This window comes from Castor canadensis, chromosome 15 (genome assembly GCF_047511655.1).
Source record: "Castor canadensis chromosome 15, mCasCan1.hap1v2, whole genome shotgun sequence".
NCBI lineage: Eukaryota > Metazoa > Chordata > Mammalia > Rodentia > Castoridae > Castor > Castor canadensis.
The window spans coordinates 74,764,792-74,790,382 of record NC_133400.1 but is presented as its reverse complement, the minus strand read 5'-3'; the positions used below and the strand labels follow the sequence as shown (position 1 = coordinate 74,790,382).

General features: G+C 40.0%; 1 protein-coding gene across 3 annotated transcripts in view; it reads right to left on the bottom strand.

The window, feature by feature from the left end:
• Positions 1-25,591, bottom strand: part of Pip4k2a (phosphatidylinositol-5-phosphate 4-kinase type 2 alpha) — a 164,032-nt gene that overhangs the window by 7,910 nt on the left and 130,531 nt on the right. For all 3 annotated transcript variants that reach the window (XM_020167453.2, XM_074056526.1, XM_074056527.1), the window contains 2 exons: positions 20,846-20,884; positions 5,960-6,073 (listed from right to left, as the gene is read on the bottom strand). In XM_020167453.2, the coding sequence (XP_020023042.2) occupies positions 5,960-6,073; positions 20,846-20,884 (153 nt within the window). The remainder of the gene's footprint in view (positions 1-5,959; positions 6,074-20,845; positions 20,885-25,591) is intronic.

The following is a 25,591-nucleotide window of genomic DNA, read 5'->3' as shown; positions in this document are numbered from 1 at the left end:
TTTTTCTCCCTGAGACTGCTAGGAAACTGCTCCATCCTAGAGCTGAGTGAGGAGTCACATTCCCTTCCCGCCAAGTCTGATCCAGGGTGCTGCTTGCCAGTGGCTTCCCAATGCCTTCGTCTCTCTTTATCTCTCCAATGACCCATTCCTGGCTTCTATCCAGTCTTCTTGCCATCAAAACAAAAACAAAAAACAAACAGACCATACACAAATCTTACATTCAGATATTGGCTTTGGTGCAAGGTAGGAGAAAGGTGTTTATTTAAAAGTAGACAGAGGCAAAGCCCTCCTGTGAACAGAATGCTGGGCTCATTCTCAACCCCATGCCTCTAACCAGTTTTCTGGGTCCCAGAGAAGGAGGAAATGGCTGCTTCTTTCTGTGCTTTCCTCTAACTTCCCTTTCCAGTGATGGTGGGAATCAACTTTCCCTACACCAGTCTTGCTTCCTAATGGTCAGATACTGCCATCGGTCCATAGGGTCCTGGCAGTGCTAGGCTTCAGGGGCATCTGTCCAGTAATGTGTGCATGTGGGTGGCTGTCCTCACTTAAGCCTCTTCCATGGCTGCTTGAGAGAGTAACAGAATCAAGTTCTTGCTTGAATCCTTTACCAACTCAGGGCCTGTCACCCAGACAGGGAACTGGAATTTAGTGACCCACTCTGCTTTCCACAGGGCCATGGATGTGGACAAGAACTGAGTGCTGTGGATTCCAGAGGCAACTGACCTGGCCCAAGGTAGGCATTAGGATCAATGTGTGCGATGGCATACAGGCTCAGAAGATAAGGGAGAACGTGCGCACAGACTCAAAGCTAAGGAATGAATCCAGGAGCCTGTGTTCTCTGCACTACCTCCGGATGCTGCATTAAAACAGCTTTTCCCAAATTTTTTCTTTACAACCCTAGCAGGAAGACAATGAATTAAAGCCAACTGTTTCTGAACACCTGCTCTTATTAATAAACTCTATGAGTCTCCAGAGGGTAATAGGCAATAGTACATCTCCCACTCATGTGGTCATGGACCTTGTTTCCCCTTTAGGACACCTATGGGCCTACTGTCTTGGAAGAATATTGGAGAAATATTGCATCAGAAGTACCTGATCATATTCTCTGACCCTCAGGAAGTACAACTGGCGAGGTGCTCGCTGAGGCTCCTTTTCTGGTCTATTTATTGGTCTAAGGCCCCCAGGAAGGTGTGCCTGGGCTAAGCTCCTGGGGAACTGGGTAGGTCAGAGTCTCTTATCTCTCCCATTGCCATGCCTAGCATGGTGCCTGCTTTGACCCCTTTATCTAGGGTCTCTCTGCCCACTCTCCCCTCCAGGGGCAGGGGATGGGGTACCAGTGGCAACATCATCTCCCAGAATGCTAGGGGCAAGAGGGAGGGTGAAGACTTAACCAAGTGGGCTTAGGCTTGGCAGGGGAAAGGCCCTTTCTCATCCCTGATCCCTCTGGGCACTTGGAAGGTCTCTGTGATTTGGTAAAGAACTGGGGACTACCTCAACTTTCCCTTCCAGCCCTCTGGAAAAGAAGGTATTTTTGAAATGCAAATCTGGTCTGTTGGGCTCTGCTTATGCCCCATTTTTCATAGGGCAGAAAAACACTCTCACATGGATAGCTTAACTCCATCTACCTTCCTGTCCCCTTCTAGCCTTCTAATCTGTACCCAGGTACCTCCTCCTGAACCTTCTGGTCAGAGCAGCACACCCCCAGAAGTAGGGCATCCCTGGCATGCCGACTTCGCCACCACTCCCATACCCACATGCTCATTTTGTTGGGTATTTGAGTCAATCCTCTCTTGTCAATCATGCAGCCCCAGAAAGGTTCTGGCTGCTTTGCTCCCACTGCAGGCTGATCCCCAGCAGGTGATGGGCTTAGGAGGAAGTTGAACAAGTGAATGCAACATGTGCTTCTTTTTTTTTCACCCCTTTACCACTCCCCAATTTCCCCCAGCCCACTTGCTCCACCAAACTACCAAAACCAAATCAAAACAGAGAGCAAAAGCACAATAAGACCGATCTCAAAGCAGCTGGCCTCTTGGGAATGGACTCTTTCTTTAACTCAGAGGTCTACTCTTAGACCTTCATATGGTTGACCTTCATATATACTTTTGGGTGTGATTTAAGCAGAAGTTGGGAGTTGCCTGTGACTAATTTGTTAAAGGTCAGACAGGAAGGATGCCAACTGGGCTGGCCGGTCATACTAAGCAGGAGAGGCTGGGCAGGGTCACCTCTCCTCGCTGTGCTCTCCTCACATCAGGCTGCCCTGAGCAGCTTCTTTGGATCTCAGGCCTATGGTCAGACCCTGTAAGTTCCTCTTCCAGTAAGGAAGGAGTAAGGAGTGGTCGATTCCTGTTGATCCCCCAAACCTTCAGGGACATGAAACATGCCGTTCCCAGGAAACCCAATTCCATCGATACGTTTTCAGATCTATAGGACTGAGGTAGAAATGAGAAAAAGCAAGCACAGCACAGGGGTAAAGATTAAGTTGGAGAGAGACAGAATGAGGACCAGGGCTCAGCTATGGGCTAGCCTCCAGTTGATGTGGGGAACTCAAGACATACCCACTCTTTTTTCCCTGTTCACTCCCCGATTTTCTTCCAAGTTCTTAATAATTACCTGCCAGGCTTCTGATCTCTTTTTCTCTCAGAATATCACATATAATCTGATTCCATAATAATTAATTTCTCATGCCAAATCTTTTTTCCTTTTTGTGCTGGGGATTGAACAAGGACTTAAGTGTGCTAAACACACATTGTACCACTGAGCTACATCCCCAGCCCATGGCAAATCTTTGAGCTAGTATTTTCCTCATGATCTTTATGAGTCTTGTCACCAACCTTTTCTACCAAACTATGCAGCCAAGAAGCAGTTAAAAGACTATCCTTCAAAGTAGATTTATTATTATTATTATTATTATTGGTGGTGGCACTGGCTCGCTAGGCAGGTGCTCTTACTGTTTGCACCACTCTGTCAGCCCATTCACGATAGATTTAAATGAACTTTTTGGGGCTTTCTTAACATACTTTTTCCATTGAATTGCCATCTCCCAACACATCTGGGATGTGTTGAATTCCAGTCAGCAAAAGTTCAACATTTAACAACTTGTTAAAATTATAATCATCTCCTTGGAGCATGCTTTCAGAAAGTAAAGTCTCACCTTTGCTCTCACAAACATTTTGAACTGGCATTTTATGTCAGCGTAGTTGGGAGTGTGATCACTGACATCCTCAAATCCTGGTCTGAATTTAGCAGCTGTGTGTCTTCAGCAAATTAGAGAGCATCTCTTGACTCAGTTTTCCTATCCATCAAACTGGGATAGTAACAGTACCCAAACCCAAGGAGTTGTTTTAAGCATGAAAAGAGATAATAACTTTACACAAAGGACTTAGGGGATACACGCTCTATAAATATTGGCTGCCACCTACTCCCATGACCCCACCCACCTCCTGATTCCTCTCCTACACATTACCATGGTTGTGGGACCATCAATGTGAGATAGTCACAATGCCCTGCAATGCGGCCACTCCTGAATGCCACAGGGGACAGCACAATTTTGCACTGTGAGACATATGAATCTCAGCGTAAGCCAACAAAGAGATACGGGTGACTTTCCATGGTTACAATCAAGAGTTGACAAGGAGGGCAGAAAGCAAAAGTAATTTTGATTTTCATTTTTGTAAAGCCCTTCCTTTCTTTTTTATTCCCTTCCCCTTCTTCCTTCCTTCCTCTCTCTCCCTCCTTTTTCCTTCCTTCCTGCTTCCTTTTCTTTTTCAGAGAAGGGTTTCCATATGTTTAGTTATGTGCAAAACTCTCTGGACTAAAGTACCCCAGCCTGGCATATGAATGGCAGAACAGGATTTCCACTGTAGAAAAATAAGAGAAAGTAGATTCTCAAGTGGCAATTCTCTTCTTTCTTTGAAAAAAATTAATATATCATTTATTGAGCTGTAATAAATCCAGACAGTCTACTTTAAACCATGATGGAACAAAAACAAAAAATGAAAAAACAACAAAATAAAGCAAAACAAAAAAGAACTGTACTGAAACTTTAGCAGTCAGGCCATCAGCTAAATTAGAAGGCATGGAATTAATGAAAAGAGAAAACTAGATTAAATTCTAGTCTCATTATCAAGATCAGATGTCAGGCTACTTCACTGTAATCACCTGCTTAAAAATTTAATGATGCTTCTGCATGAATTTCAAAACTAAAGACACTGTTATCAGCCATTGAGAAAATTTTTTCATGAAAGAACGCTTTATGCTCTGCCTCCATTTCAACAAAACAGCCAAGTGTGAGAGCCATGTATGGGATTAAACTATCCAATCCTTTAATCAACGACATTATTAGAGACAACAAAAGGCCTAAGAGGATCCTCATGTAATTCAACTGTAAGTTTGAACTGCCTGAGTTGCATTCTTACTAGAGGCTAAATATCATAGGGAGATAGAGCCAACAGCAAGAAAAAAGAAACCTATTTTTGGGCAGGTCACAGATAACCCTAGGGGCTATTTACCATAATTGCTAAAACAATATCATTCTCAGGATCAAACATTTGTAAAAATCAGTAAAAATCCAAAAGAGATATTTTCCCTATGGTATAGTGCTTAATTATCCGTTAGATCAAGTTGACCCCAAAGTAAAGAGGAAGTGCTTAACTAACATGCATTTTAACAATAACCACTGACAACTGAGGAAAAATAAATGTTTACTAATAAAAGACCGGAGAAAAAATGTTACATGATAAAATAAAACACTTGTATCTACTTTAACAAAACTAGAAACTTGTGTCTTTCCCAAATAACCAATATTAATGTTCTAACCTAAGCATGTACACCATGGAGATTAAAATAATGTAAGAAATGTGTTAACTGATCTAAAGATAATCAGGAATGAACTTGATCAGCCTGAGTGTCTTACAATGAAAAGGGCTGTTCGAAGATTAAAAAGGACATTAAAATACTGCCTCTGCCTTCGTGAGGGATCAAATGCATGACATTCATTCTTCAGCTCTAGTCATCTTAATTGTTTTTGTTTAATGACATGAAAAAGAAAATCTTTGCACAAAGCCTCTCTCTAAGTAGCAGATCTTAGTATGTGGGGAACAGTATTTCAAAGTAAAAAGAAAAAAGTGCACACACATGAACAAAAGTAACAGGCAAGGGAAGCCTACTTTATTAATTGCCTAAATTAGAATTCTCTTTGTGTAGTCTTGAAACTCAACACATTCTAAGAAAATCACTTTTTTCTGAGTTTATTCCTAAATGAATTAAATAAGGAAGCCCAATAGGAAAGCTGCAGTGCCTTTATACTAAACAAAGTGATAGGAAGAGGTGAATTTTAAATTCTTAAACAAAACAGTATTTAAAAAGAAATCTTTGAGGCAAATGAAATTAAAGTTCTTTGGAACACTGGGTCTTACTTCAAACCACCTCTCCCACAACCCACGTGCCCACATTGCCTCATGCTGGTCCATGGCACAGCAAGGCTGGCTCACTGGCCCCATGACCCTGTTCATGGTAGCTAGTGGAAATACCAAAACATTAAGTGACTGAGGCTATGCTTACCAACACTGAGATGTGCTTCAGAAGGAAGAATACCAAGATTGAGTCACTAGGCATTTGTTTTGACCTGCTCTGCTATGTGACAGAAGCCAGCACCCATGTTCCCTTCTAACACTGGCTGCTGTAGGCAGGCTTGTCTTCATGGCCATTCCCACCAACAAAGGCAGGGAACCCAGAGGAGGGGACACCCAGCAGATGACAGCAGATCTTTCTTGTCTTTGCCATCCTGATTGCTGGCACAATTAATTTAAAACCAGATCTGTTTGTATGTGAATTGAAATATATAGAATATATATATATTTTGCCTTGGATGCAGATTTAAATAGTAGCTTAAAAAGCTCTTAAAACAAAACCGAGTTGACACTGATAAAATGGAGCTGTCCTTTCTACTGATTTTTCTTACCTCAACATCCTTTTTCAGTTTTTCCAAGAATACCTTTTTGTTGTTGTCATCGATATAAATCTTTTGGCCCTCATTAATGAAATCATTGTCCTTTAAAGTTGGCAGTTCTTTGGCCTAAAACAAATGGAAAAAAAAAACAAAACAAGAAAGAAGCTTGAATAAAATCTGAAAATATGTATACCCTCAACCCTGGAATTGAAGTTTGTCCCGCCCACCACAGATGTCTCATCCAGGGCAGTGAACTATGAGATAGTTTGAAACCACCAGGGGGCACTAGTGAGCTGTGACCACTGGAAGCACTCCCACTGGGAATGGGGATTAGACACACTCCATATTATAAGGCTTTCTGTGACACACCATGCTTTTCATAGGAGTGAACTTGATTGCTTTTTCAGTTCACTTCCTTACAAGAAGTTCTCCAACAGAATTTGAATTCTTGGAATATTCTCTCAAGAACCCTCAATTTTCTTATTGGTTCAACCCAACTCCACCCTTTCTCCCACTCTCGGGTAGCCTTTGCTGGGTTACAAATAACATGTTCTCTCATCTGATAAAAGCTCATCCATAATCATATCTATGTTCTGAGTCAGGGAGAGCATGAAGAGAGAGGCTCACCGTATGCCCTTCCAAACCCTTCTGTTCTTCACTCCACCATGAAGGAAATTCTGTTCTCAATTGAACAGTGCCATGGAATAATCTCTTTCAAAACATAATGCATGTTAAGATGGTAAGTTCTACCCTTTAATCCTAAGAGGCTGTGCTGACAAGTAAATTGCACTCTGATGGCCAATGCAAAGTAATGGGCAACTGTCAAAATGTGGGTTACAGCAGGGAAAAACAAAACAAAAAACAAACCAGCAACTAGCTTGTGCTGCAGCAATAGGCATCTGGTTTTAAAATGGTGTGGATTATTTAGTTTCACTTTGAGCAACCTGCATTCTGGGAGAGTTAAAAAAAAAAACAAAACCCTCCCCCACCAACTCCTTCTGTAACAATAGTTTATTGCTTTCAGTTGAAAGGAATCAGTGTAATATACTGCCTTTCTTTGTATAATAATGAACCCTGAGTCCTTTTTCCATTAAGTGTAAATCAGATTAAAAAAAAATGAAAGGAGAAAACATATTTTCCTTCTTGGCCCACACTGCTCCCTGCTAAAGAAAACTCACTGGTATAATCTACTAAACCATCTTTCAAATGCTTCAACTGAACACTTTCCTCTGTTACTTTATAAAGTATACATGTGCATGTAAACATATTCACATTGATCTACGTATACAGATATCTGTGCGTACATTATTTATCTCTAAATTAGTAGCTTTGGCTATTCTGTTTAACTTTGAGAAAATTTCAACCATTTTTCAACTTTGAATTAGAACAACTAACAAAACAATTATCTTTATAAAGCAGGTGTAGCAGGTCTCAGAAATTCAAAGATTCAGATCAACAGGCAGTTGCTGAATTAGTCATGTACAGGGTGCTTTTATACAGGAGTTTACAATCTTGTATGGGAGAAAGACATGATAGCAAGTAGGTAGAAAATAAAGCCATACAGGTGTAAGAAATAAAGAAAATAAGACTCTAGGCAGAGATGGATCTTTAGAACACTTTTATGCTAAGTCAGAGTCATGAGGAAATAAAATTTTAGCAATGCCATTCTTCACAAAAATGCAGGATGGGCCTTGTAGTCTAACTCTCTAGATCTGTCATTAATAATTTAAAGATAATATAATAAATGTAAAAATATGAAAACTCAGAATGTCATCCTGTAGAAGACAGCACATTAATAAATAGATATGTCAATCACAGTGAACTTGGATCTGTAAACATGGTGAGTTTCCCAGTGAATGAAATGGGAGGTCCTGAAGTTTAACAAAGCAGTGAGCAGATAAGCACTGTCCCAAATACAAAATAAGGGGCACCTGAGAACAAAGGGTTGCAGCTAGACCTATAGATCAAAACAGAGAAGCTGGAGAAGGATCAAGATTCTCCATGTAGACAATTTGGGTGTTTCTGTATAACTATGTTTTAGAGATGGGAGTGTAAAGGATAAAGATATCCATCTCAATTGTACAACTCATTTTATATGTGTAAAAAATGATAGGACAGAGATTTTTTCCTTTTGTTTTTGTGTGAATTTGAGAAACCTGAAGACTGAGGTTGACAGACCACAGACAAGGCAGTACATTACACATTAGAGGTGTGTTTGTAACACAAGTCACATTAATGAAGATGAATGCCATTCATCCATTTCAGGCTCATTCCAATAGAAATACCTCATGTGACAGGGAAAGTCTAATCCTACCTATCATAAAACTCTGGACACCCTGTACTGTATTACTAAGCTTACTTGAGAGTTTCACAGGCACTAGGGATGTATTTAGATTGGATCCAGTTCAAAAAAGGGCAACCAGATTGGTTAAAATACTTAAGGGCTTATTGAAAGGATCAAGAGGCAAAGACGGGTCCTTAGCAGGGCAGCAATGGGAAAGGAATCTAACACTAGTCAACAAATACCCACCTCCCAAATGTTTGCCCTAAGACAGTGCTTAGAGAATCAGGGTTTTGGCATCATGAATTTCTATTTTCAATCCTGGTTCTACCCTTTACTCGCAAGGGACCTGAGACAGTTCCTAGACATCTCCAGGCTATTTCCTATTGTGAAGAAGGGGAAAAGCACCACTAGCACCTGAACAGCCATAGGTACTATGCTAAGAACTTCACAGGAGCCATTTAGTTACATGCATCATTCCATTTACTCTCTGTAACAACTTTAACCATCATTCTTGCCCATATTTTATGGTCAAGGAAACTAAAATCATGGTCTCACAGCTTGAAACTGATAAGCTGAGAGTTAGGCAGCCTAACTCTTAATTATTCTGCCAAAGGAAGAGTTGTGCTAAGAATTCAACCATAAGCTGCATGACACATTTAAGTAGTGAGTGGTACTTGTTATCACCATTACCACCATTTTCATCACCACCACCAATATTTCTATCATCATTGATGTGAGCATGCAACAAATTACATGGATTCAAGACTGGTATTGCATGTCGAGAGACTGCACACAAAGTATTTTCTTAAAAAACCCCTTTGTTCTTTTTTTTTTTTTAACTAAGAACTAGATGATCAAGATTAAGTTACTTAATAATGGTTCACTTCCAATAAAATCCTATTGCTTAGCTTTCAGAAGCAATTTCAGTATGTGCCTCTGAAAATGAACAGCATTTACATTAGAACCCACCACTTTTACTACATTATGAGTTATGGAATTTAAACACTACGCAAAACTGCCCACACAGGCGACGTCTACAGAGCAGCACAGACTGATTGTGGGCAGCAATATCTTAATGAAGCAATGGGTTCTGCCCTTTCTTTTAAACCCTGGACTGTTTGCACGCAGGAGAGTTTTCCAAGCTTGCAGTTACTGATTCTAGTTCTTCACTAGGTGTCTTCAATTCTAAAATAGCCAGAGGGCAGAGGAAATCAAGAGGGCTGATTGAAGACAGTCTAGAGATGGACAGTGCAGTCACCCCTCCTCCCCAGCTAACTTCACCTGTGCTAACAGACCAACTCTACTTCACTCCAAAGCTACTTCTCCTGGCTGGTGTCAAGGTCAGGAGCCTCTAAGTGTGGTGGTGCAATCACTACATGGAATGCTGTCCTTGCTGGGAGGGCCTGCTCTTCCTCATACCCTTCCCAAGGTGTCAAGTCTTGGCTTCCTGCCAGGGGCCTCCAGCACTCAGAGGCTCTGGCCAGCTGAGGCTCCTCCAGACCCACCCAGCACAGGCTGGGTGTGATGGGTCTGACTCAAGATGGCATGCATCTCTACTGACGTGACATGTAAGTGCACAAGCACAGCTAACGTATAAGGGAGAGTGACACCATTTCCCCTGTAACCTAGCTGTCCTGCTTCTGCTCTTTGGGTAAAATGAGCGGGATGAGCAGCCCTCACAACTTGCATGGAGGGTGACAGTCAACCCCAGGTTGATTCATTGTAACCCATTTCCACCTCAGAGACAGAAGGAAGCACATGGTTATGAGCACGAACTGAGTACAGGCTGCCTGGGCTATAGCTCAGCTCCTTTAATTTTAGCTGTGTGACTTTAAGCAGGTTATTTAACCTCCTGTGATTTGGTTTCCCATTTTTAAGTGGGGATTAAAAAGCTTGTCATGATAATAAAAATTGAGCACGTTAACTTCTTGGAGTAATAAAGTATCTAAAATTTAGGATACTGATTAAATAAATGGAGTAAAATTTAATGATTTTATGTATTTGGCCAATGACAGAACTTTGCTGACTTTTGTCTTACCTTAATTTCCCAAGGATTAGTTTTCTCAGTGAGCACAGTCTAATAGTGGGGTTTTAAGTGAATGCTATTTTGCTGAGCTAGAGCAAAAAATTCATGAACTAGAAGCTTAGTAACTAGAAAATATAACCAAAATTCTAGGAAGTCATGAACTCAAGTTTCAGGGACTAGTGAACTGACTGGGAATGTTTAACTTGCTAGGAGTTTAAAAGGAAAGTTGTTTCATTATAAACATTTCTTTCCCTCCTCTACTTTTGTGAAAAGTTTTTGACTTCTTTTAAAGCACAATATTATAAACTGTCTCTAGGCAACTCTGTGTTCTTCAGGAGTAACAGTATTGGTCATGGTCAAATGGTGTATGTGTAACTGAGAGACAAATGAACATGAACAGGAGAGTCCAGACGTATATTCCACAGTCAAAGATAGAAGACAGTTAGCGCATGGACAATTCTTTAAATGTATAAAAGCTTCTGAATGTAAATAGTTACTTATTTTCCCTATAGTTCAATTAAATATATAAATGATCTGTAAGGAAGATTTGGCTAGGGGTTTGAGACTTAAAAAATTTCAGAACAGCTACAAAATTTAGTGCTTTCATTTTCAGAAATGGCTCTGTAGACAAAGACCCACGGAACCAAGATGCACTGGAGAGAAATGACAGAATCTCGTGGGGCACAGGAGACCCAAGATTGCTTGCTTCCCATTAGAACTGGGTAGAAAGAAGATAAAAATCCAAGCATCCCCAAATTTGTTTAATATAAAAATACTTATTACTTACTTAGCCCTTTGAACTTAAAATTTTCAAATTACTATGAATTTCTGCTGATTCTCTGAAAACCAAACCAAAACAATAACAAGATAGACATTTACCAAAAGGATTTAAATGTACTTATTTCAAATAGGAGTGTGAACATATGCTTATTTCATTAGGTTCTGTGATTTGATGTAAATAATGCTGTCATTTGTATGGAGTTTAGTACTATAGGCTATTTTAAGGTTTAAGAAAGCCAGAAGTTATCCAGAAATTCTTTTGTGGTCAGATTTAAAATCTGAATTACCTTTTAGATGACAAAAACATTTTTAACAATCACAACAAACTCCAAGTCTGGGTCTACAGTCAGAAACGTAACTTTAAATACACAAAACTCAAACTAAAACAGCACTGGATTTTATTATCATTCTATACTTTACACACAAAAAAGAGCCAACTTTATTCTAAATGGCCATTAACACAGGAAAGCAAAAAATACATGTTCTTAAAGGCACAGAGCCCACATCTATGTAACTCAGAGCCAAGTTTTGTTTCTGCATGGAAGCCTAACTGGGAAGATGAAAAGCACCCGGTCACACTTGAGTGTTTAATGCAAACAGGATTTTGGCACCAGAAGGTTTCAATGCAAAGGATAATACATATCATAGTACTCTGTGATTAAAGGACTTGCATTTTAGAATGAAATGAATTTTTGTTCGATGTGCTCATGTGGCAACCTCCAAAAATCTAATTGCAAGCCTCAATGTCAAAGATTGCTGCCCGGCATCTCTTTGATGGGCCGTTACTCTGACACTCCAAGTTGAATGCACAACTTGAAAAATACATACTAATTATTGTCTTATGTTAGGGACTGCTTATGTTCCCGATTTACTTATTATCCCAAGCTCACCTAAATGGAAATAAACTTGTGAGACAGAATAAAACTCCTTTCACTGTGCTTGCCAAAAAACTTCATAAAAGTCAGAGCCAATGAAGTTTAAAATAGACCCTAGAAGTATTTCTGCAAAGGAGAGAATTTTAGGTAATCCTTACATATATGAGGTATTAATTTTGGCAGAATAAGAGATGCTAGAGATTTATAATAAAATCAGCTGTGCTCCACTTAACAGATAAGCCACAAATTTGATACATGAAAAGGCAAGCTATCTTCCTTAGCAACATACAGAGAATGTCTACACAAGTTCCCAGCTTGGGAAATGACCCGGAGGTCATTTCCACAATAAAAATGAGAATGTATTCATCTGTGACCAGCATCCAGATTTGAAAGTTTCAGGATTTAACTTTTGAATCTGTTTGTCTATGTGTAAACTGTGGAAAGAAAATAGACCTCAACATACCTGCGAAGCAGTGCTGTGATTAAGAAGAACATACTAAATTTTTCTCCAATTAGAACTATTAAGGCTGATGAGACTCAGCTGTTGGCTATTTTCTTTAAAATTCTTGAGCTAGTATGTAAAACATGGAAATGTATTCCTTTTCTAATACTGCCATACTTCCATGAACATAACTCTAAGTTTGACCTCCATCCAGAAGCGGTGGTGTGATGGTTGAGCAGTCTACAAGATCGACAAAATAGGACCTTCAAAATAAGTTTGTTCCAATCTGACCTAGAGATTCTACAGTGATAATCTAAGAAACATCAAGAAAATTCAAGAAGTTTCCTAAGTCCTATTATTTCAGTTTAATACTAATATAATAAAGATGATTATTTAATATTGTAAGGATTATACGTCTGCAGCAGTTTGGCTTAAATTCAGACCACATACTATACTTTAGATGTCTTTTCTCTACCCCAACTTTTTCTAGAATTTAAAGAAAAAAAAAAGCCAAACCTGTATCTAACAGCACTTGCTCTATGTGTGCTTCTAATAGTCTGGGTTGAGCTTACTTCACTGAAAAAAAAGTTAATTTAAGTCAATTGAGAGTTTACAAATCACTCTAATACCAGTAAGTAAAAAGCTTGAGGACTGTCATCTGATCAAAATTTGAAAGCGATCCTCTCTCACTCTCTTTTTCACACATCATGCTCACCACACAGGAAAACATCAAATGGATGAAAACTGGAAAATACCACTTTTGGACTGTGTAGCTCAGTGGTAGAGAGGTTGCATAGCATGCATGAGACCCTGGATTCAATCCTCAACACTGCTAAAGTAAAAACAGAAACAAAAACCTCCCATTTTCCAGCATGCTCTCGTTGTTTACACATAGGGTTCTTATGGCTTGCTTAGACATCTGCTGATCTAATGGCTCAGAATGCCTCCCTATCGATAATAATAATCGCCTTAATCTATTTGTAGAACAGATGAGATTTTAGTGATTGTCAAGTTCCGGATGTCTCCAATTGAGGTCTAGTACTGAACAGAATTTCTGAAGGGCAGTCCAGAAAAGCTTCATGGAGGAAACAGGAGAGTTTCACAAACACTAAAGCATGAGAACCAATAAAGCAATCAAGTCCTTCAGGTTTACAAATGACCTGTCCCCAAACCCCAAACTTCCATTAATGGCACTCCCCTTGCTCCCCCTAGAGCTGGACGCAGATTCTCTAGCCCTCTAGTACCTTTGTCCTCAAACTCCCTTTTATAAAACATCTCTCTTCCTCCAGGCAAAAGTGACTGGTGTTACCTTTTAATTTAAGAGCTGGGGCTGGGGATGTGGTAGAATGCTTGCTTTATATATGTAAGGCATGGTTTCCATCTCTAGCAATACACATGCACACACACACACACATGCACACACACACACACACACACACACACACATGGACAGACAGATAGATAAAAATTTAGGTCTAGAAACAAGCTCTGGTGCTGTCTCCCCTGCTCCCCTTACCCCTAGCTCTGTCTTGAAGGGAAACTTTGGGTGCTGGGATAAGTGTGCCTAAGCTGGCAAATATATTCCCTTCCATCTCAGGAGAAGAGGAATTTTACAGAACAGGGTTAAAGTATTAGCTGAACTGAGGATCAGAAACGCTTGACAATCTTGCTTTAACTGATTACTCGTCAACAGTGGAAAGGAAGGCACTTTCTAACTGAGAGATGAAGAAAGATTTCCAGGACACACTGCTGTGCTTTTATACCTTGTTACCTTGCCTTTAACTGCAGCCAAAGGACCAGACAGAGGTAGTAATTAATTGTAATTCGTTGCAATTTAAGGATCACAAAAGAAATGCTGAAAACTGGTTTAGGAAAGCATTTTTAGATGTGAGGGTATTAATGATTAATTCTCCTGAACCTTCAGTCAGTAATAGGTAAAATGTCACAGGCGTGACAGTCTCTTAATTGCTAGTGCAATTCACAATGCATAAGAATCGACAAGATGGCTTTTTGTAGCCCATTATCAAAGTGTCAACAATGATTATTGCCAATATAGTTATACAAATGCCAATTGCAGGGCAGCTGTTTTCTTTCAAATAGGTTCCAGTGAGAAGGTTGTATGTTAAAAAGGAATCTTCTTTTTATGATCCTGCAACTCCATTACACAGCCTTTACTTTATGTAATAAAATCAGACGTGAATTTGGAGAAGAACTGTGCAGAACAATGAACAAAATGCATATTTGTGTAAATCTCCAGGACTCTCTCTCTCTCTCAAGAACATGGGCATTTTAGAGTCAGGTCAAATCCCCCAGAGATCAAGTGAGTCCAGTTATGTTTTCTTTTACTTCCCCAGATTTCCTGCTGAGTAGCTTGCTAGCTGGCAGCATGCTAAGACTGTCATTTGTAAAAAGCAGTCTGCTCAGCTATAATTACTAATTTGATGTCACACTGGAATTGCAGCGCAGCTGTGAAAAGATCGACCACCAGGGAGATTCGCATTTCTCTGTCTCATTTAGAGGAGGCGAAACTGCTGGAGCCATGAATGGAAGATGCCCTTCCATTAAAAAGGAAAGAATTAAGGAATAAAACAAGTCATAGCAGCTGTCAGAATTTGACAATGGTTAAAAAAAAAAGTACTGTTCTGCTCTTTTTTAAAAAAAAAATCAAGACATCTGTACATGCATGTTCTGATACTTGTTGCCATGAAAGTGATTCCATTATTGTTAGAATATAACTTCTTTATTTCTTTCAGTTCCATCTTCATTATTATGCTAATGCAAATCACACTAATTATGTGTCAAGATGAAATCCAAGAGATGGGACTTGTCTGCACCTATATCACTAAATATTTGAGATGACAGTTTCAAAACTTGTCATCAACAAGTTAAAAGTATGAGAAATTAAATAATGACTCCAATGAAAGAAAACCTAAGAAGAAAAGAATTGGGATTACTAATTAAGTCATGTCGATAGAGATTCTATGAAAATGGTTCTTTGCACTATAACAATCATTTTGAAGGAATAGCGTTACACAATGGTTGCAATGAAAATAGTTTTCTTGCAAATAACTTGCTTTCATTTCTAGGAGGCTAAAATGTAGAAAATAAGTATTTTTAGCTTTCCCTGAATATTTCATTCTTACGTATTTATGACTTATTTGGAAAGACAAAGAATGCTATGCTTTTTCATAAGAGTCAAAACAATTAACTAATCATGGAAAGAAAACCCAAAAGTTGGCAAAAAAAGGAAAGTAAAGAAATTCTTTACAGCTTAAAAACCCAATGTTTTAAGGAGTTTAGCCCATTAATTCATTTTATTTAATCTATCACAGTGTAATAAATATTCCTAGATTATGAACACACTGTTGGAAAAAAGAGAATATCTACTTGCCTGGCAGGCGTGTTCTCTTCATTGATTATCATTTTTGTTGTTGTCGTCGTACTGGGGTTTGAACTCAGGGCCCTGCACTTGCTAAGCAAACGCTCTACCACTTGAACTACACTTCTAGCCCACTGATCATGTTTTTATTACTTGTACATTCCATATCTCCCAACTTATTTCCTCTCTCCCTTCACAGCATGGCTTTTGGAGTCTTGCCTTCTGGAAGAAGCGCTATCAAAACTCTAAGCCCCCCAAAAAGTATAGAGAACTAGATTCTTCTTCCAGATGATGGTATAGACAGTTTCAATGTCTGCACAATGCAAGATACAGGGACAAAGACTGCACTATGAAATGTACAAAAATGTACACTTGAAGTTATGTAGAGAAATGCTCAAGCTCCTCAAATGGAGGAAATAGAAATTAGCTGTTTTGCCACCATAGTATGAAGCCAAATAATTTTATTATTTAAAAAAAAAACCCAGACTCAGGGTGAATCATTTCAGCAATATTTAATTCTTACACAATATTTCTGTCAATGTAGCAATTTTTTTCCTCATTTTCATGACTAATGGAATTAATATGATTTTTTTTTTGGTTTGTTTTTGAGATAGAGTTCCCTATGACCTGGAACTCACTATGTAGCCCAGGCTGGCTTCAATCTTGAGATCTTCCTGCCTCTACCCCCTGAGTGCTGGTACTACAAGGCATGAAATACCATGCCCAGCCTCAACATGAATCTTTGATATGTCCTTAAAAGAAAGGAGAGAGGAAGGGAGAGAGGAGAAGAGAAAGGGAAGGGAGGGAGAAAGAGCTGCTAAACATTTGGAAGTCAGTATGGCATGGTGGTTAGAAATATGAGCTCTAGCTCTGAAGCTCCCAGTCTGAACCTCTGGCTCTGTCAATTCCTAACTGTGGGACCTTGAACAAGTTATCAGCCCATCTGTGAGGTAACTCTGTCCACTCAAAGGAAGTAATAATTGTACCTATCTTGTTTGGTAGTGGTAAGGGTTACATGACCAAACGGATGCACAATTTAAAAGTCTCTGGTATACACTTTGTGTTCAACAAATCTGTTATTATTTAGCTTTACATTTCCCAATGCTTTGACACTAACATAAAAAATAAGGCCCAGATCAAGTCAAGGTTTCTGCCTCTGCCATTCCCTATGTGAGGCTACCCAGGAATCATAGCTTCTGGATTTCAGATGTGTCTCAGCTAGACTCTGATCTCTCAAGTCCCTCCAGCCCTGTCCTTTCTCTAGGCCCACCTGCAAGGGCAATGTTTAAAACAAGGATGGCGGGGGGAGAAATGACCCAAACATCGTATGCACATATAAATAAAAGAAAAAAAAAATAAACCAAAACAAGGATGACCACATCGTCATGTTATATGTAGGATAAAGTATCCTAGCAGAGACCTCAGAAAAGTGAGTTTCTGTTTAATCAAATTCTATATTCGTATTTCTTCTTGTAGAAATCTACACCAGGAAAGGGCTTGAGCACGTTTGGCCAGTAGGGCAGTGGAACTTGGGTTAATGGCACAGGGTTCTGGAAAGCATGAGGTTCTACGGGCAGATCAATGGAAAGGGACACAGGGGAGCAAACAGTCTGTTTCTAAGGAAGTATCACAGCTACAAGATGTCAAATACCTGTGGGTTTCCCTCTTACACACCCTTGCTTTACCATTTAGGCTATCACATCAATAACCTGTAATTATCACTCTTAGCATTGATTGTTGTTGGACCAGCCCTTGTGAATGGAATATGAAGAAACCAAAACCCCCAGAGGAAAGAAGAGAAAACAGAGCAACTGCCATGGAAAGGGACATCACCCTACACACAGTTCTCGCTCAGGGCGTGTGGATAGGATGCTGAAGAGTTTATGTGGCTCTTTGTGGGGAGTGGATTATGAGAACTTGACGTAAGCACATTTGTGCTCAATTATCTACAGGCTGAGTTTGGCATGGCCCCAGCTGCAGTAGGGGGCGAAGGCAAAATGCAGCATAGCTGCTTTTCCTAAATTGTTTAGGTTCAGAGAAGTGGAGAGCAGGTTTCTCTTGTTACAATGTCACGCCCCTCCCCGAGAACTGTTGTTCCACCTTCTTGTTTACCGCTGGATATATAAGACTCTCTGAAGGAGGATGCGAGGCTTTTTGATGGGGATGGAATTGATTGGTTGACTGCTTGCGAAAAGTGGAAGCTACTGCCAGAGCAGCTTGTGAGGGGACTGCTGCTGCTGCTGAGCTATGCTAGAGATTAGAGGAAACATGGGACAGTGCAAGTCTGAGCACTGAGACTTTCAGAGAGAACATGGGACAGAGCAAGTCTGAGGGCCAAGACTTTAAGAGAGATTAAAGGGAACATGGGACAGTGATAGTCTAAGGAAAAAGACTTTAAAGAACAGAAAAGAAGAAAGACTTTAGCAGTAAGGTTTTAAAGAACAGAGAAAAGAAGCACCATAAAAGAAGAGTTATTAGAGAAAAGAAGCAACGAGGATGTTGTGTGTCTCCATCTGAGCACCCAGCAGACCTGGCCCCAACTTGCTACATGTCTCTCTTCTATTGTTTGTCCTTTTCTGCATCTCCAGTTGCCCCCAGTTAGGTTCAGTAGTAATAGGAGCTCGAGAAAGCTCTCAAGAGCCCTTTAAACAAATGGTTATTTTCTTGTGTAGGAGAAAGTCCCAATAATATTAAACCTCTGAGCTTCTCACAGACTAAAACTTTTTCACCTAAGTTTTGGCACCTGGAAGAAACATATACATAGCAGCCTGGAAGTCAGCAGTCATTGTTGCTTCTCAGAGCCAATGATGGTGTCTTCCAGGTGGCTCACATGGAGGACTGAAGTCCAAAAATAGATATTTTCTGATGTACAGTAAAAGCACAAATGTTCAAAGGAGGACCCATTATTTCCTTTTCTCTTCTACACTTCTTCACCCTCTGGAGTGTGGCTTCTGTTCCTGTCTGTGTTCATTGATCAGGTCCCCAATGAGTCTATCCACAGGATAAATTTCAATCCTCATCCTATCTAGCCTTGTAGAAGTATTTGACACTGGAAAGTTCTCTTCCTCTGGTTTCTGGGACATTATTAGAGTACACATTTCATAAGGGTAAGGACTGTGTTGATATTTCCTACAATGGTTGGCAAAATGCCTATGTATCATAGATGCCCAATAAATACTTGAGTGAATGATCCAGACTTTCTTTCTTACCTCCTATCTCTGACTGACCTGTTGTAGGACTCTATTCTCTGACTTCCTCTTCCATGGTGATGTTCTTCTGGTCTGACCTGGCCAGACATGCTTCTCTTCTACTTCACATGCTCTCCCTGGGTGACTTCATGCACTCCTCTCTTTGCTGACCATCATTCCAGGGATGCCCACACTTTTTTTTTTTTTTTTCCGGCTAGGACCCTCTACTCAGTCTCTCATGCCTAGGGACATCTCTGTTCTGATACCACACTTGCATTCCCATTGTCCCGTATTTAAGAGCAATGAACCCCTACCTTACTATCCAGGCCAGAAACTGGGGCATTGTCCATAACATACTCCCTTGTCACTTCCTGCTTCCCATTTCTGAGTTCTGTCAATTCTCCTCTCCCAAATCTCCCTGTGTCTATCTATGTCCACCAGCCTCGCCCAGGTCCCCACCTTCTTGGGGTTACCTCACTGTCCTTTCCAAGTGGCCGGGATTCCCACTGTGGTCTCACTGCTCCTTCCTGCTAACATGCTAATTGCCTCTCTGGCACCTGCTGCTCTTCTGCCTCTTTCCCTGGTTCCCCTCTCCTCAGCCTTCAGTTTCTCAAACATTGCCACCTCCAGGAAGCTCTTTCCTGGCCCTGCCCACCCCAAATCAGGTGCTCTTGCTTTGTGCTCTAAGTGTCTTGAGGGTTCTGCCAGAACATTCGTTCCCCATATGATATCATCATTTCCTACTTAATGGTGGCATCCCCTGCTGTATGTGTCTTGGTGGCCTATTATTTTAGCTCCTGAAGGTAGAAGAGTTAACCATGAAGATATTCATAAACACTTCTGAGTGGCTCACCTCTGTAATCCTAGGTACACAGGAGGCAAAGATCAGGATGATCATGCTTTGAGGCCAGCCCAGTCAAAAAGCGAGTCTCTGTCCTTAAAATACCCAACACAAAAAAGGGATGGCACAGTGACTTAAGTGGTAGAGCACCTGCCTAGCAAGCATCAGGCTCTGAGTTCAAACCCTAGAAGTGCCAAAAAAATTCATAAACACTTCTCAGTGAGTAAATGAGAGTCAATGTGCAAATTTATAAAATTCTTAAGTTGAAACTGGATATCATTCTAAAAATTTAATTAAAAACAAAAAGCTAAAAAAAAAAATCCTTGAGTTTAGTTTTCGAATGGAATAGTCAAAAAAAGGTCCTTCATTTCACAGCTGATGGATAGGAATAAGTGAGAGCCTAGAGGTGCTTTTTACACAAGCACATGCTGCTTTGGGATAGCTGAGATTTACAGAAAAGGAAGTTACTTCCTGAACTCTTCTTTGGACCAACCCTCCAAGTTGACTCTGTCTATATAATCTTGTAAAATAAACTAAATGTGACTGAAATATTACCTAATATCCAGCGAGTCAGGAAAGATGTAGTCTCTTCATTCCTAATTTTTAAAGCAAAAAATACTCCAACTCTATCTTAACATTTTATTGTTGGAAGAGAGTTTGAAGCTCATCCAAGCCAACATTTTGTAGGTAAGAAAACAGGCTGAATGAAGCAAAGAAACTTAAGGTCACACATTGCTAGCTGGTGGTAACATGGCATTGGGACCCTGCTTCCTTGACCTGCAGGAGAGCATTCTGAACTGTAGCTGCCACTTTTGTTAAGTTTACTGTGCAGGTAGCTGTGTGTTCAGAGCAGTCTGCACATGGGATGTGTCAACCACATTTATAACATAACCATTTTGTTATTCGGAGATCTGAAGAAGGGAAATGAAGGAGTATACTTTTCACTTGAAAAAGGTGCTTCTTGGGCACAGTGGGGCAATGAGAAGAATCACAGTGGTAGAAGACAAGAAAGGAAGAACTGACACAGAGGTAGTGCGCCAGCACACTGCCAGGAATGCAGTGGGCGGGTGCCACAGTGCTTACCTTTTCTTTGTCACTAGCTTCTCTAGCCACTGTAGAGCCCTGAAACACAAGGAAATAACAAAAATGTATACAAGTAGACATCAAGTTTCATGTGTATAAAATATGAAAATGGTCCTTCAAGAGCAGAGAATAAAAGTGCCATTCTGCTCTACTCCATTCCCTCCCGTGTCCTCTCTTCCCCATTTCAGCTCTCTCCCCGGTCTGTGGCCTTTCCTGTAGGTATAATTGTCCACCACCCCACTCTCTTCCTGTCCTGTCCCCATTCATGCACACCCGCCTTATTTTTCTCTGGTTTTTATCCATGTGCTAGAAATCAGAAGATCTGACAATCACTCGAGCAATAGCTTTACTAAAGTCTGGATCAAAACTACATTAATGTAGTTGATGGTTGATCTGACTATCATTAAAGGAGAAACAGGCCTCAGCTGGCTATGGTGGCTGCCAGGGCATTAAACTCCTCATTCCCCACATCATATCTTTCTGACTGCCTTCTCTGTACCACTGACCATCTTCTTCCTGAGTTAGACTTACAGAAAGAGTTTCTCCACACATACTCTAAGCAAGTCTTCTGTGGGACTTTCTGACCCCCTTTACGTTAGGGATTCCTTCAAAGACACACATGCACTTGTACTTCTTTTGTGCCAGGCCCTATGCTGAGCACAGAGGTGCAAAGTGGAGGAAAACACAGCCCTTGATCTCAGCAGGGTATGGTCTACTGCAGAGGTTTTCAAAACTAGCCTCAGAGCTCTGGGTTATCCAAGATGATCAAGTCCATCTCAGATGCTGAAAGGGAGGCTCTGGAGGTAGGGTTTGAGCAGAGAAAATTTCTTTTTTTGTGAAAGATTTTAATGAAAAAAACAAAAAGCTTGGAAACAAATAATATAACAGTCATTGCTTAGTCTCGGTGCTCCAGTGCAATGTCTTACCCACAGCAGATGCTTGGTGGTTAGTGAATAAATGGTTGGAAAAGGATCACAGGGCAATTACTGGTTTCCCTTCCCAGAGCACTGTATGCCTGGGCTACTACTAAGTCAGTGGAGCTATTTGTTAACCCAACCACTTCTTAAATATACAGCTATTGCCCTGGAATACTTAAGTGAGCCAATCATTAAGGAACTTACATTTGCCTTGGGCAAAGCGAAAGTAGCTCCTAGTTTGGTCATTCACAGAGCGATCTAAATTTTTATACATTATCAGCTTTCATTAAACAGCTCAGGCATTGATAAGGATGTGCGTGGCCTGAAGTTCACAGATGTAGAAACTCACTTGGGCTGAAGAGGCTCCTAGTGTTGGGGAAAGGGTCAAGACCAGGCTCAGGTCCCCCTGTCACTTCTCCTCCCCTGGTGCTTAGCATCCCCAGGACTGGTGGGTATGAACACCCTATTGGTGGCCCAGGGAAGAACCTAGCCTTGCCATTTCAATGGTTTACTTTCCTCCCTTCAGGGATTCCTGAATATGGACCACCAATATCTTTCTTTATACAATGATTTCTAACATTGTTTCCAGAGTAAGAAAAAAAAAAGTGGTATGGGCATCTGTAATACTTGAACACTGCCTATGTTTCTGAGCAGGGAAGAAACTATTTATTTTACTTTTGTATCCTTAACCAAATTGTTGACTTTCTCTCTTACAATAAAATTCGCCCTACCTCTGATTCTCAGCAAAGCTTCAAGTCCATGTAAATGTGGATCATGTGCCCAGAAAAAAAAAGGCTTAATGCACAATAAATTTTTGTTTTAAAAAAAGAGAAAAGCAAGGTTAGTGTTTAAGGCCAAGAGCTGGAGTCATGAAATGAGGCCAACTGTACACTGCAACTGAAAACACTGGCAAGACAGTCTTTTTAATCTACAAACTATAGAGGGGAATGAAATTGTGAAATGCAGAACAAATTAAAATATCAATATGCAATCTGCATGTATAACTTATATCTAGACATGTTTATGAGATGCCTACTTGTAGGCATTTTGGGGGCTAAAAAATTAGGTTGGACAAAATGCTTACATTTAAGGCATTCATACAATAACAGAATGGATGAGACAATGGGTACTAAAATGCTATGTCTTGTGCTAGATGTGACATACTACTCTCACTTAATCCTCCCTACAACCCTAGAAATGTAGGTCAAATTATACCTGTTTTAACAGATGAGGAAACTGAGACTCAAAGGTTCAGCAATGAGAGTACAGTTAGTAAGTCATAAAAGGAGCACTTGTGGCTTCAGAAGTCACTCTGGCTTTTTGACATTCACAGCAGCACACAGTCTAGAAATACTGAACAGAGTGTACTGAGCATCACTGCAAAGGCTTCATGAAAGAGCTGGTACTGGCAAGAGCCCTGACAATTCCAAGAGAACCAAATGGCTTGAGCTAAGGTTTGAGCACAGGGCAGGGCCAGGCTATATGTGGGAGGTTGCTCTAGTCTATCTGGAGTTGAGAAGTTAGGAGATAAGCCTACACCATTTCCTTCATTCCTTAAAGATACACCATTTCCTTCATTCCTTAAAGAATCCTGGGGTTCTTTTAGGGGTCTACAAAGTCAACAGTATTTAAAATTTTTTTTTTTCCAGTACGGGGGTTTAAACTTGGGGACTTGGACTTGTTAGTCAGGAGCTCTACCACTTGAGCCTCACACCCTCAGCCCTTCTTGTTTTAGTTATTTTTTGAATAGGGTCTTGCTTTTTATGTCAGGTCGGCCTGAGCTGTGATCTTCCTATCTATGCTTCCAGTGTAGTGGGGATGACAGGTGCATGCCACCATGCCTAGCTTTTTTTTTTTCTTTTATTCATATGTGCATATAATGTTTGGGTCATTTCTCCCCCCTTCTCCCCCCTCCTCTCCCGCCCCTTCCCGCTGCCTCCCTACCCCCTTGCTACCAGGCAGAAACTATTTTGCCCTTATCTCTAATTTTGTTGAAGAGAGAGTATAAGCAATAATAGGAAGGAACAAGGGTTTTTGCTGGTTGAGATAAGGATAGCAATACAGGGAGTTGACTCGCATTGATTTCCTGTACATGTGTGTTACCTTCTAGGTTAATTCTTTTTGATCTAACCTTTTCTCTAGTTCCTGGTACCCTTCTCCTATTGGCCTTAGTTGCTTTAAAGTATCTGCTTTAGTTTCTCTGCATTGAGGACAACAAATGCTATCTAGTTTTTTGGGTGTCATACCTATCCTCATACCTCCCTTGTGTGCTCTTGCTTTATCATGTGATCAAAGTCCAATCCCCTTGTTGTGTTTACTCTTGATCTAATGTCCACATATGAGGGAGAACAATACATGCGGACATTATATCATGCCTAGCTTTTTATTGGTTGAGACGGGAGTCTTACTGTTTGCCTTGGCTGTCTTTGAACCGTGATCTTCTTGATCTGTGTCTCCCAGGTGGTTAATGTTACATGTGGGATACCCTGGGCTTAGCTATTATTATAATAAGACTTCTTTATTATTTGCCTTTTCATCATCTTGGTATTGATATGGATACTGTAAAAATAATGGTGGGTAAACTGTCGGCAGTTTAGCCCAAATCAAGCAGGGCACAAAACAGTACTAATAGTATTTGTCATTAAAAACAAAAAAACCCTAGTATTATTTAAGAGTGTCTTTGATGAAACAATAAAATTAATTGCATTCGATCTTGACCATGGTGCATGCCTTCAGAATGTTGTACAGGAAGTATGTATATAACGTACTTCTGTTAATAAAGAAAGAATGCTTCTCAAGAACCATTTGTAGCTGGCACGGTGGTGCCCATGTGTAATCGCAGCACTCAGGAGGCTGAGGGAGGAAGATCGTGCATTTGAGGACAGCTTGGGCTACACAGTGAGATCCTGGCTCATAAAAATAAAAACCAAAATAAAACCAAGGCAAAACAAAACAAAAGAAAAAAAGGAAGAAAAAAAATAAAAAGGGAACATTTTTGTGATGGTTGTAGTTAAAAGCTAACTTAGCAACCTTTTTCATGAAACATTTTTACTTGGAAAAACAATGGACAATTTATATTTGCTCAAATCTGAGACACAAACAAATATTTCCTCAACAATGAACAAAGCTATGTGCTATTATTTCACAACATAACTGACGGGATTTGTTGTCAATGATAAAAAGCTTTTTAAATGAAAATCAAAATTGGGAGCTTGTGAGCTTTTCAACACGTAAGAGAATTTTCTGATAAGATTGGTGGTAATATTAATGTGGTATTTTGATACTACATAATACAATGTGTTAATATTTGGAGAGCTACAAAACTTAGGGAACCAATATGTTCCTAATGAGAAGTACATGACTACAAATCATGCAATCAGTGTATGCAACAGAACAATAATTTTAATAAAAAGTACAAAGCAATCTCAGATTCTACAATGCAACTAAACTTTGAGAAATTACTAACTGTCCAGTTTTAATGTATTATCAAAGAAGAATATTTACAACTACCTGATAAAAAGTTATTAAAACACTCCTCTTCCTTTCCAACTATATTATCTGGGTGAGGTGAGATTTTCTTCAATCAAATAACACTGCAACAGACTGACAACAGAATCAGATGTGCCATTCCAATGGTCTCACATTAATTTGGATATTGCAGAGGTTTGCAAAAATGTGAAACAATGTTGCTTGTTTAATTTTTTGCCTTTGAAAAAGTTATTTTTTAATAAAAATGTGTTCACATATAATGGCTTTATCATTATTTTAAATAAAATAAATAGTGCTCTTCACACTGACTCTAATGTTGTAAATATCCATAGATACAACC